The 12,647-nt window shown below is 35.1% G+C and overlaps 1 protein-coding gene across 3 annotated transcripts; it reads left to right on the plus strand.

Moving 5' to 3' along the window:
- Nucleotides 1-311: 311 nt before the first annotated feature.
- LOC116175852 (zinc/cadmium resistance protein) lies at nucleotides 312-12,359 on the plus strand. Of its 3 annotated transcripts, XM_031494206.1 has the most exons (8): nucleotides 312-433; nucleotides 486-770; nucleotides 7,722-7,917; nucleotides 10,937-11,285; nucleotides 11,337-11,636; nucleotides 11,683-11,861; nucleotides 11,919-12,119; nucleotides 12,171-12,359. In XM_031494206.1, the coding sequence occupies exons 3-8, from the start codon at nucleotides 7,729-7,731 to the stop codon at nucleotides 12,306-12,308; spliced, it is 1,356 nt and encodes a 451-aa protein (XP_031350066.1). In that variant the 5' UTR covers nucleotides 312-433; nucleotides 486-770; nucleotides 7,722-7,728; the 3' UTR covers nucleotides 12,309-12,359. The 3 variants fall into 3 exon arrangements, with proteins under 3 accessions (XP_031350066.1, XP_031350049.1, XP_031350057.1); XM_031494189.1 differs by lacking the exons at nucleotides 312-433; nucleotides 486-770 and adding an exon at nucleotides 6,890-7,045; XM_031494197.1 differs by lacking the exons at nucleotides 312-433; nucleotides 486-770 and adding an exon at nucleotides 7,221-7,674.
- Nucleotides 12,360-12,647: the final 288 nt, after the last annotated feature.

A 12,647-nucleotide genomic window follows, 5' to 3' on the forward strand; every position in this document is an offset into this window, starting at 1 on the left:
AGTTACCTATAGCTCAGCGTTGGTAGGTAGATAATGAATTCCTATTTCCTGGTAGGTAAATATATAAATAGGTACTATAGAGGTACTTTCCGCACTTATATGTATGTATTGTTACGCCTTATCTTTATCTATATCATTAATATGCATATGAAAATTTGAATAGGTACTTTAAGTAACTCGTAAAAGAACACAATACCTCCTAATTAGTCGTAAAATAACAAATTAAAACAATAAAAAAGGCAAAGTGTTTGGATATTATTTACATATTTTTATTATTATACTTATACCAGCGGAGTAATTAGAAATTTGATATTCACTTTTAGCCAAGCTATAAAATTTTCCTTTATTTACGGATTGTTACCTATTCATCTTTACCTATACTTATTTGAATCTTTCTAAAATTGTAAACCAAGAGACCATTCGCACGCCAAAGGTAAGTTTTGTGTCCATGTTTGTCACGTACAAAATCTTAAAATGGTTTGCAGCTTGTGTAAGCGACATCGTTACAAATGCAGAGGGATTCAATGTTATACAATATCATATCAAAGTGTTGTACTGCATTTAACTTTCACAAGGTAGTGAATATTTCGATCGCCCAGTTCCGAATTATTTCAATTCGTACCTATAGAAAACACGATAATTTACTTTGCGTTTATTAGTTTGTTGGGTTTTGTGGTATAATCTCGAGTTCCTGTCGGTGAAATAGGGGATATTACCGATAATTATAGCCGTAAACCAAATCGGACGTTGACTTTCTATAATACTTATAGGTAAGTGGTCTATTGCTTTTTATAAGATAATGGGGAAACTGTGTAAGAAGTTTCTTGTTTATTGCGGCCAGCTTCTTAGGTTTACCTACTCCCATCATTTTGGTGGGACGTGGGTGGGAACGCAGGTCTCATTAGACATTTTGATATGCGGTACCGGTGTGGTACCGAGCACCAAGAGTACTTAAATCTACTGGAGTAAAAATTGACATAAGTTCTTTACTACAGTATTTTAGAAATGCATCAATTTTGAAGTGTTTGACTTGATGCTGGTACCACCAGATTTAGTGTTTAAATCTGTACTGAATGGTACCTATAGGTACTGATACTGAAAAACGAAGTGCACAATCATTTACTTAAAGACTTTAAGTACTTTATGCGACAATGGAGTTTAAGCCTCGGTTAAGTTTGTCTGCGAAAACGACCAAAAGTATCGAAAAATAGGCAAAGTTTCATGATCTGATACTTGTAGCCATCATTCGTAGGTACCTACTTAATTAATGCTTATTTTCACTGCCCCACTATGCACGATTTTATTGTAAGCAAGAGTGTGATAGTCGGGGCATTTGAAGGTTTTACAGGGACCGTTATGTGATGGTTTTGTCCGCCCGTCTGTTCCTCGTCTAACGAAAAGAGACAGCGACGTCAAACCTTCGCCAATCGATTTCTAGAAGTTCAAGAATCAGAGTTACTGAATATGAGCCGAACTAAAAGTTTAGAGGATGCATTGCATGCATTGATCAGTACATCCCAAAAGGCAGTGGCTGTATGTGGGCTACGTTTTTCTTTACTAGAAACAACTACCCATGGCTAAAATTTCAAACAAATGTCTCCATACATAAAAAAGTTGGAATTACGCAACCCAGCGTACAGAATATAACAAAATACAAAGAATCGTATACGATTTCCAGTAGAGGAATTTTTTGCCACTCAGCTCGCATTCGGAAACCAGACTTTTAATCCGGCTCATATTCAATAACATTCATTCTTGGCGAAAGTTTGACATCGCTATCTCTTTTCGTGCTCGAGTTAGACGGGGAACAGGCGGAATAAAAATTCCCCTAAAAATCAGTCCTTGTTCTTGTAATTTAATGACCTTATGATGTTATGATTGATTCATTTGGGGCCAATTCGCCAAATTACAACACGAATAATAACCTTCTTGTAACAACTGGGAGCGGTAAAATCGTGCCTTCGAGTTCCAATTTGTAAAAAACAGGGAGGTACTCCTGACCCCTCAGACCCCCCGGTCGTTACACATACTACATCAATATACATACAATAGTCAGTTGTTTTTTTTTTGTATTCTTCTCCCCCCCCCCCCCCTGAATATCCTTTTGAATTATCTGTGATTTGACACGCTGTATCCTACAAACGACTCGCTCAAAACTGAAAAGTAATGAAACCATATGCGTGTAGGAAATTAAGAGCCCCTTCCAATAATGTGTCAACTATTGAAGGGGTGACAACTCTGATTAGAGGCCTGACAGCAGGGGTGTAAATTTTGAAGTAAAATATGTCTCCCTTTCAACTCAAATTTACGTGTTTTTGCGTTTGTTTCAAAAACTATTTCCTTACGAGTTATTCGGTCTGTTTCGTTTTGGTTGGGCCACCCTGTATATAAAGATACGTAAGGAAATTGACATTGCGCAGTGAGCGCATGGCACATTTGATTTTTACTATATGCGACGTTTTCCTTTACTAGAAAATAGAAACATCTTAGGCTAGTCATATTATCTAACACTAGAAATCACTAAAATTGCAAACTAAGGGGTAGTTTTGACTTTTAGCGCATTTTTGTCAGAATTAAAAAAATGTGCTATTGTTTGCGTTTTGTCCGTCCGTCCGTAAGTACCTATGTACTTGAACGTAAAACTAAAAAAGGTTACATACAGTCACAGAGAGATCCTTTTAAAGGAGTACCTATATACCTACGTGCAATTTCCCTATCCTATTTCGAGTGCAATATTTATTTATTTATTACTTATTTATTTTTGCCTTTATTTTTTAGTAGGCTGGGTTTCAGCCAAAGCTGCTCTACCAACACAGCCCGCTATACATTTACAAATATCCATGTCCGAACCCGGATTCAAACCAGGCACCCTTAGTCAATGTTAATGTTGAATGAATACAATAATCTATAGGTAATGGAATGTACAGTACCAGGGTGGTTCAAATTCGGGGCTCACCGCAATATTACCGGAAAACGAAAAATGTCAAATTTAGTTTTCATTTAATAATAATAATAATAATAATAATAAATCGTTTATTGGGTTTAACATGGAATACATCATCAGGTACATGATCATTACAATTTCTTAGTCCTTCCAGTTTCCCCCAAGGGGTTAAGATTCAGATTGGTCAAAAATATTAACCATCTGGTCTACCACTCAGCCCCAATACGCCATAGAGAGGTATACTTCAGTCGTGGAAATCTACCTACATCCATTAAATTGTGAAAAGGAGAGAAAGTTATAAGTCAATGATTTCAATTGAGTAAGTTGGTACAAATGTACATTAATTATAGGTATTACACTTCACCCACTGTGCTAGCGACCTATTAAATAAGAGAAGGACCATCAATCTTAGAGAAAGTTATAAGTCAATGATTTCAATTGAGTAAGATGGTACAAATGTACATTAATTATAGGTATTACACTTCACCAGAATAAAGCTTATTTTTAATTAAGGTTTTGAACTGTGCTAGCGACATAGATGAAAAGTTAATTTTTAGTTTGTTTAGATAAAAAGCTATTAAATAAGAGAAGGACCTTTTATATAACTGAAGATTGTGCTTAGGGATTGTAATAAGTAAATCCTTTCTTCGTATATTAATATTATGAGTGTCAGTTCTGAACCGTATTTTGTTAACCAGAAATTGTGGGCATTTATTGACAACTATTTTATAAAAAGTGCAGTAGCAATGCAGCTTCCTTCGATCTTCCATTTTCAACCAACCTGCCTTACTAATGTAATGGGAAATTCCTTCCCTTCTTCTGACGCCAAATATAAACCTAAGACAGGAGTTTTGAACGATTTGAATTCGTCTTATTTCGCAGGAATCCAAATTTGAACTGTAGACGACATCACAATAATTAAAATTCGATAAAATGAGAGTATCGCAAAGCAACTTTTTTAAATGTTGATTTAATGAATGCCTATGAGAATACAACAATTTCAGCGTAAAATATGATTTTTGCATTAATTTTGAGATATGCAACTTAAATCGCAAATCTGAATCCATAATGAGCCCAAGATTTTTAGCACTATCCACAAGTGGGAGTATTGTACCGTTCATGGATACTCGAGTGAGATTTATTAACTGTAGTCTATTCCTCTTACTCCCAAATAGCATAACTTTACATTTATTAGAGTTTAAGGTAAGATTATATTTATTAGAATTTGTTGACAATTGTTGGAGGTCCAGATTTAGATTGTTTACTGCGCTTTGAAATTCACTTTTAGGGAATGAGATATAGATCTGAGTATCATCTGCAAAAATATGGACTTTGGTATGCTTTATGTCCTTATATAAAAACGCGGTGTAAATCGTAAAAAGTAGGGGACCGAGTATGGAACCCTGAGGCACTCCCGACTGTACTGTAACAGGACTTGATTGATTATTTCCCATGCACACGATCTGTTTTCTATTACATAAATAGCTACGAAAAAATGCAACTGCTTCAGCGTTAAGACCTAGGTAACCTAAAATGGACACAAGCAGAGAATGATTCACAGTGTCGAATGCCTTTGAATAGTCAAGAAGCGCTAATAATAAACAGTTACCTTGATCCACAGCTTTTAATATATCATCAACAATATCGAGAAGTGCTCCAGGGCTCCCTAGCTTAAACGGTCGGAAATGGACGGTTCCCCCTACCACCTTCTAATAGGGGCACCTTTTTTTGGAGACTCTGAATCTGCTGTCAGAATTTCCCTTAACACGCTAGATGTAGGTAGTTAGTTATAGGCTACTACTTTCTTATTTTTTGAGAAAGCCAGTGTGATTGAAATCAAATTCGTTCGTTTATTTTGTCTCAGATATAGTCACCATCAACACGGCCATGGAATTATACATTCTAATAGGGCGCAAGTCAGTTGAGGGCCCAGAACAAGAGAGGGATAATAAATAAAAATACATAAATAAACTTCAAGGCAAAAATGCAAGGTTGATTCCTAAATGAAATACTAAGTGTTTAGTATCACTGATTTTGTAATTTTTTTGTCTATCGAGTGACGTAAAAATCCAATATGGCGTCCATTTCAAATAAGGAAGTTGACGTCAATATCTCAAAAACCGTCATTTTGAAAATTTTTGTTCTACATCCATTGAATTTATCCCATAGAATTTTGCTACTTTTATTTGAACTTTTTAAAATAATTAAACTTCTTAAAAATGGCGATTTTCACTTTTTTTATAAAACGATTTATTTTTTCAAAATATCACAACGGAATATCCATCACCATCAAAAACTACACAACTTTGCCAATGTAACCGAATCTGTAAGTATACTGATAACAAAGATAGCCATGTTATCCTGCACAATTTAAGACACCCCGTATAGTATAAATTACATATGCACATGGACAGACTGCGAAATGTCAACTTTCTTATGTATAGGAATATTTATTAAAATTTTAACCATAATAATAATCATAGCGCATATAGTGCGCAAATCCTCGTATTCCCGCACTCGGTAATATCAAGCTACCAATATTGTTAAGCTCATACACGTACTCAGACAGGAAATTTTTTTAAATGTATATACATGAAGGGACATGTATACTTTAAAAAAACATATCAAATGCATGAATTAGATGGCTATAATAGGCAACCAACTTTACACGAATTTGTTTGAAATGGTAACCTGCGTCTGCTATGGAAACAGTAACTTATTTAATGTCAAATTCGGATTAGCCTTTGCTATTAGTCTTTATTTTGTGTCATAATTATGTTAAAATGACATTTTAATAGGTTAGAATGAGTAGGATAGGTAAAGTGAAACAGATGATTGTGCATTCTAATGACATCTCTCATTCTTATTTCAAACTGGATGCGAGTCACCTTTGGAATTGTTGTTTACATGGGAAATCGTACGTAACTTTAACTTTCAAAGGCGACTCGACGGCAGCTCATTTTTGATCGTCCGTTATAATAAGTAACTATTAGTTTTATGACTAGAAATGCCAGACTCTATGGGCGTGTGTGACATCCTACATCAATAAGCATTAGTCTGGTGAAATGTAGAAATGCTAAAATGTACAAATGATTCTTAGCTCCTATTAATAACTAAGTATAGTAGGAGAGTGAACATTGGGGGCAAGTATAATGATTTCAAGCATGTAATCCGTTTTTTACAGTATACATAGATTTAAGAGAAAAAAAACCCGTATGTGCAGCTTCGAATTTCCCAAATCACTGAAAACTGAGTAAACTCTCTGCAATTTTCTGTGCAATTTTCTTAGTTTTTCTTTCCGTAAGAACCTTATACTAAAAATATTAGATAACTTAAAAAAAAGATTAATGAAATCAGTAAAGTCTGTCAATTTTTGACATTTGTCCATAATTATTATGGCTAAACTATTGCATCGCACCTTAGCCCTTAGGGTGAAAAATCTTTTGACCTTTTATACTTTTATAGCTTAACACCTTTCAGTAATTCTCGTAACATTTTATTTTTGGGGTAATTTTTCGAAATATATTCCCCATGATAGTTTTGTCTGTCCGCCCGTTCCTCTTCTAGAGAGTCTAGAGAACGAAAAGGGACAGCGCCAGCAGATTTCTACAAGTTTAAGGATAAGTGGTATTGAATATGAGCCGGATTAAAAGTCGTGTTTCCGAATGCGAGTATCAAAAAAGTTCCCCTACTAAAAATCGTATACGATTCTTTATAATTTATATTATATAATCATTCCACAATCTACGGCATCTTCCTCCCTAAGGCTACACCCTTTGACACAAGGAGATTGAAATTTTCTCCAACTTGAAGACGCATAGTTTTGCTATCTACCAAGACAAGAGAAGATTCTTTGAGCTATACTCACGATCGTTAAATTCCTCTAAGGATAATACTCGAAGATAGCTCGCCTTATCTACTGTCGAGAACCGAACCTACCTACTTATTACCCATAATACAGTAGACACTTAAGAGCAACTGTACGATAAATTACAGTTTAATTATTGATATATGTTATCAAACTACACGCTACCAAAAAGAACTGAGTGCCTAAAACGTGCTACATCTTTTCGTCAGACTATTAGCAAAAAACGAAGATAGGTAAGCGTTTTTTTTTTTGCACATGTACCGCGTTCCCCTTCCAATTATGCAGAACAATCTCGGTTATTAACATTTAATTATGATAATATTAATCTAATCAATTCTCTATAGTAAACAAACATTAGAGTTCTTAGTTCAACATTGACGCATATAAGACTGTACTGTCACCCTTCTTGTACGTAGGTATAGTAGTAAACACTACCATTTGTACTACCTATATCTACATTTATTTCATGTGTAATAATAGCACAGATAATAGTACGACGGAAACTAGATTTTTTAATTTAAAAAATCTTGATCGATTTACGTACGTCGAACAACGAGTAGGTACCGAAGAGTGAGCGCAACAAATTGTGATTCTGCGAACCAGTGTCCACTTATTTACAATTGTAATTGCATAATTATATAACATAGCATAAATAGAATACAATGAAGGAACATCCTGCTGCTGTAAGTGCCATAATCGGTCAATCCCAGAGCACGTTTTTTATACACTACATGGTGCGCTGTAGGTGGTGCAGATTAAATGTTTCAAAATGTTAACGTCTCCTAGACAAAGTAAACACCTACTGATTATGGAAGATTGCGCTGTTTTTTAATGGTCTTTCCCACATAATACAATAATTAAAGTATTCAGTCATGTTTATTGAATGTTAATACAGTGTGTTTGTTTTAGTTGAATAATGCCTATGAAGGAATGGTTCCAGGAGTTGCAACCTGTGAAGCTATACATCATATTAACGTTAACAATCACATTTTTTATTGTCGAGCTGGTAATCAGTCATTTTACACATGCCATAACATTGTTAATGGACTCGTACCATACACTTTGCAACATACTTGCACTGCTAACGTGTATAATAACTGTGAAGGTAAGTAATGCTGTTTAAACAACGATTTTCCATTAAAAATATTTGTATGGCTCAAATTACAATGTGCTATTTACTAATCAAAATTTTGGGTTGCAACTCAGAATGTTAAGTTGACATTACGCTTCAAGGAAATTTCGTGTGAGCTGTAAAAAATGTATGTAGGTATGTATTTTTCCCTATGTGTACTTTTAAAAGAAAAAATCTCTTCTGAAGGGCGCCTAATTTTATGCAACTAAAATAACTTCTTAAAACAAATAAAGATCTAGCTGTCATATTCATTAATTTGAATACTGTTGGTTTGGTTTCGGTATTTTAATTTACCCAAAATCATTATTCTATACGATAATTTTTCAATTTTGATTTGTTTCAGCACCTATCACATGTGACATGGCTAAATGTCTATAACGACTCCTGTCATCATCTGACAAATTGACATTAATCAAAAGTTCTACATGAAAATTAAAATTTTATATAAAAATACGATTTTGGGTAAAATTTAACACAAAACTCGTCAGTAAAATGACATTACTTGTGCCACTTTCCTGACTTTTATGTAAATAACTATAACTTACTTTATTATTTCATCACCTAAAAGCGTACTACTTTTACTATCGCTTAATATATAAGTACCCACCTGCCAACCAAACTATTTAAAAGCAAGGATATTGACAGAAAAGATATGAATTCTTTTAGTAAGATGCGTTAAACCAGCAATGCAGGATGTGTGCGCTTGAGTTATTTCGGTTGCATAAAATTAGGCGCCCTACAGAAGAGACTTTGTGTTTTAAAAGTAGACATAGGGAAAAACAATAGACGTAAATCCCCATGTCTACTTCTTAGTAAATATCACTGTAGATAAAATAGTAAAGAATTCATACATTCAAGCTACCCCCAACCAGAATTGATTTTGGAATTAGTAAAGTAACAGCGTGAAGATATTGTCATTCTCGATTGACAGGTCTATTTCAATTTTAAAGGGTACAATTTACCTTTTGATGCGTTAGAAAACGCGATACTTTTAAATCGAGAACACTCGTTTCCGATATTCAGTTTGGGGTAAGTATGAAGGTTGAATGCCAAGTATAGTCAAAGAGTCCAGTACAAAATTTGAAAAAACTCAAAGAAACAGAAAGAAAAGTTTAAGAAATCTTAAGATTTTATAAAATGGGAATGTTAAGCATTCGAATAGCTTGGAATTCTTTTTAAGGAATTTTAAGAAGAGGAAAAATCTTAAGAAATGGATGGAAATGTGTAAAGACCCTCGTCCCCATTAATCATTTCCCAAGAAGAAACATCAATAAATAAACCTTATAACCCAATATATATATGCTATTTCGGTTTTTAAAAACATGCGCCCCCTGGACGGGGTTTGATAGAATACTCGACTCGTGATTTAACTTCTTTAAGTTGATGGAGAAGATGGATTTCTTAGTTTTTACAAGAGTTGATCCACTCTGGAATAAATGTACATTTTCTGGAATAAATGGGAATAAATCGGTAAACGGGGATGTTGGGCTAAAACCCAATATACGGGGTGTCCATTTTAAAACTTGCAGTCGGACATATTTTCCAAACTAAAAAAGATATTGAAAATCGCGCAAAACCGTTTCAGGGGTATCGAGGGGGAACCAGAATGACATTATGAGTGACAACCCCCCACCCCCCATTAACCCCCCAGCCCCTCCTCTACAAAAATCCTAAATGGCAACCCCATACTTGTGACACATTGTTGGAAAGCTACAGAAAAATGCTTTCCCGTGGTACCAATAAAGTCAATATTCATTAAGATAATTCAACAAACATTTTCCAATTAACAAAAAAAAAACTAAATGTTGACATTGAGGGATTTATGGCAAATTGGCCAAGAACTTCAACCTGAGCTGCTTCATTAAGCAATCTTGGTTGCTTTCTTTTTTTATTGATAACAGATCCCGTTTCTTCGAATTTAGCGACCAAATCTTGAACATAGGCATGGCTTAATTTTTATTTTTTTTGTTAATTATTAAATTTTTGTTTTAAATTGTCTTAATGAATCCACTGGAAAGCATTTTTCAGTAGCTTTCCAACGATGTGTCACAAGTATGGGGTTGCCATTTAGGATTTTTGTAGAGGAGGGGCTGGGGGGTTAATGGGGGGTGGGGGGTTGTCACTCATAATGTCATTCTGGTTCCCCCTCCATACCCCCGAAACGGTTTTGCGCGATTTTCAATATCTTCTTTAGTTTGGAAAATATGTCCGACTGCAAGTTTTAAAATTGACACCCTGTATAACTGAATACGTGTACACTTTTTTTTAACAATAAGAACCTATACCAATTACAAATTGTGGAGATATTTTACACCTAAAGCATCTTAAAGCCACAATGTCAATGTTATTAAGAAATTAAATGTGCTTCTATTTATTTTATTAAGTTTGAAAAATATCAAATAAGACAACCGGATGTACTACTATAGTTCAACATTGTAACGGGTGGTCGCTTAATTGTTTCAGAAAGTTTTTTTTTCGAATTTGTATTTTGTTCAACACACGGAAATTTACACATATAATATACCGCTTCATACGAAACATGAGCAGAAGTAAGTTTAACGATAAAAGACACGTAGTTCAAAAAAGAGTTTAACTTCCGCGATAAGACGACAAACGTATTTAGGAAAGTATGCGCTCTTCAAAATTGCGTTTGTTCCAGTGGCGTAGAGGGTCAATTGTAATTAGTGCGAGTGGGATTTTCAACCCTTGTAAATGTGAATAAGCCGCACATAATTATGAAACTTGATCGAATAGTTTTTGAATTTTAACCAATCAAATTTCTTCCTTCAGTCAGGCAAATGAACTGAGATTAAACTATCGTGGTAGGTATGTACGGGCCCTATACGTCAGCAATTTAAGTAAAAGAGTAACTAATGGTTAGGGCTCTCCTCAATGGGTCCGCATTAAACACAACAAGTATACTTTTAACAGCAGCCCCATCCCCTAAAGCAATACGATAGAAAATCACTGAAAGGTTGTATATCTATTCCAGTATGGCTCAAAAACCCTTCAAGCGTCCGGAAACCCACAAATAGATGATAAGACCGCAACCGAATCTTCCGAAACATCGGCGAATTGCGACAAAATTCAGCCGTCCACGAATTGCCTAGGCTCTCAAGAGAAGAAACTAAAAAATACTTTCGGATGGGCCCGAATAGACGTTATTGGATTATTGATATGTTGCGTATTTTTAGCTTCGTTAAGTTTTTCGATAGTGGTGGAGGCGCTTCAGACCTTGGTTCACATTGGCCATCACGACGAAATGCATCATACGATTCCCGTTTTTATTGTAGGTATCGTAGGTCTTGTATTAAATGTAATTTGTTATCTATTAATAGGAGGTAGGTAAAGCGAAGTTGTTTAACGCGAGTATTAATTACATTCACCTGCAGGTTACACGTTTCACCAAGGAAGCTTCTTGTATATGAACGAGGAGGGATGCGTCGTTCTAAATCGCGTAGTTTCAAATGACGCAGTTTCGAGAGGAGAAAAGAGATTCGCGAAAACTCAAAATGCGAAGTACAAGCAGAGGCAAGGGTGTAAAGAAATGTTGCGCGACGCTATTGGTTGTATTATTGTTATAATTTGCGCCGTTTTGGTTCATTTTACCGAAGAAAACGTAGCGAAATTTATCGATCCATTATTATCCATTTTGTCCGCCATTATACTGATGGTACTTAGCTTTCCATACAGTAAGTATTTTTCATTGGTGGATTTTGAGTTGACAAAATGTTTTAGTGAAAGAAAGCTGTCTGATTTTGTTGCAAACGATACCCGACACGATTAACATTGAATCTTTGAGATCAGAACTACTAGAACACTTTCCAGATATTATTAATATACACGATCTGCACATTTGGCAGCTAACGGCAACTAAAGTTATTTCGACGGCGCACATCATTTTTGAAAATCCTTTTGTAAGTTTCCCAAAAACGTATAGGTACCTATACCTAATGAGTAATGACCACTTTCAGGTATACTCGAAAATAACCGATAGGATAACGGATTTTTTTCGGGAATACGGCATCACGCAAGTAACCATTCAGCCCGAGTTTTTTAATAGAAAACAAAATATTGATAGTGTCGATGATATAGACGATGCTCTCGAGTGCCTTATGCATTGTCAAAGTGAAGGTTGCAAAACGAGCCACTGCTGCCCAGACGATGTGCCAAAGGTATATCAATGGTTGTATAATAAATTCGATAATTATCTGAATTATTTAAAGGCGTTAACAACGAAATCGAAGTCCAAATCAAAAGAACACATTCCCTCAGGCCCGAATGTGCAGGTCAAAGTAAATTTACTTGTGGAGGATACTAGTTGTACTGATTTCGGCACGGAGGAGAATAGTCGGCGAGAATGAAATAATAATTTGGTTATAGCAGATTAAAATAAACTATTTTGTATGTTATTATTAGCGCATTTTTAATTAGTTTATACCAAAGGAACAGCAGATCTTTCACACGAAAAAGCCTACTGATACTTCACGTAAAAAATAAGAATTTAAGGTGTGCGCGATTAATCAGTTGGTACACTAAACTTCTATTGATATCACTAAAGTCTGAAGAAACTCTCACCTTCCCCCATACCTATTTTAAACGTATAGGGGAGGTTGGATTTACTGTAGTACGTCAAAGCCCCGCAAATAAAACAGCAATAGCTACCTAACACATGCTAGGAAGCTAATGTTCCATAAATAAGA

Source organism: Photinus pyralis, unplaced genomic scaffold, assembly GCF_008802855.1.
Source record: "Photinus pyralis isolate 1611_PpyrPB1 unplaced genomic scaffold, Ppyr1.3 Ppyr1.4_LG1, whole genome shotgun sequence".
Taxonomy (NCBI): domain Eukaryota; kingdom Metazoa; phylum Arthropoda; class Insecta; order Coleoptera; family Lampyridae; genus Photinus; species Photinus pyralis.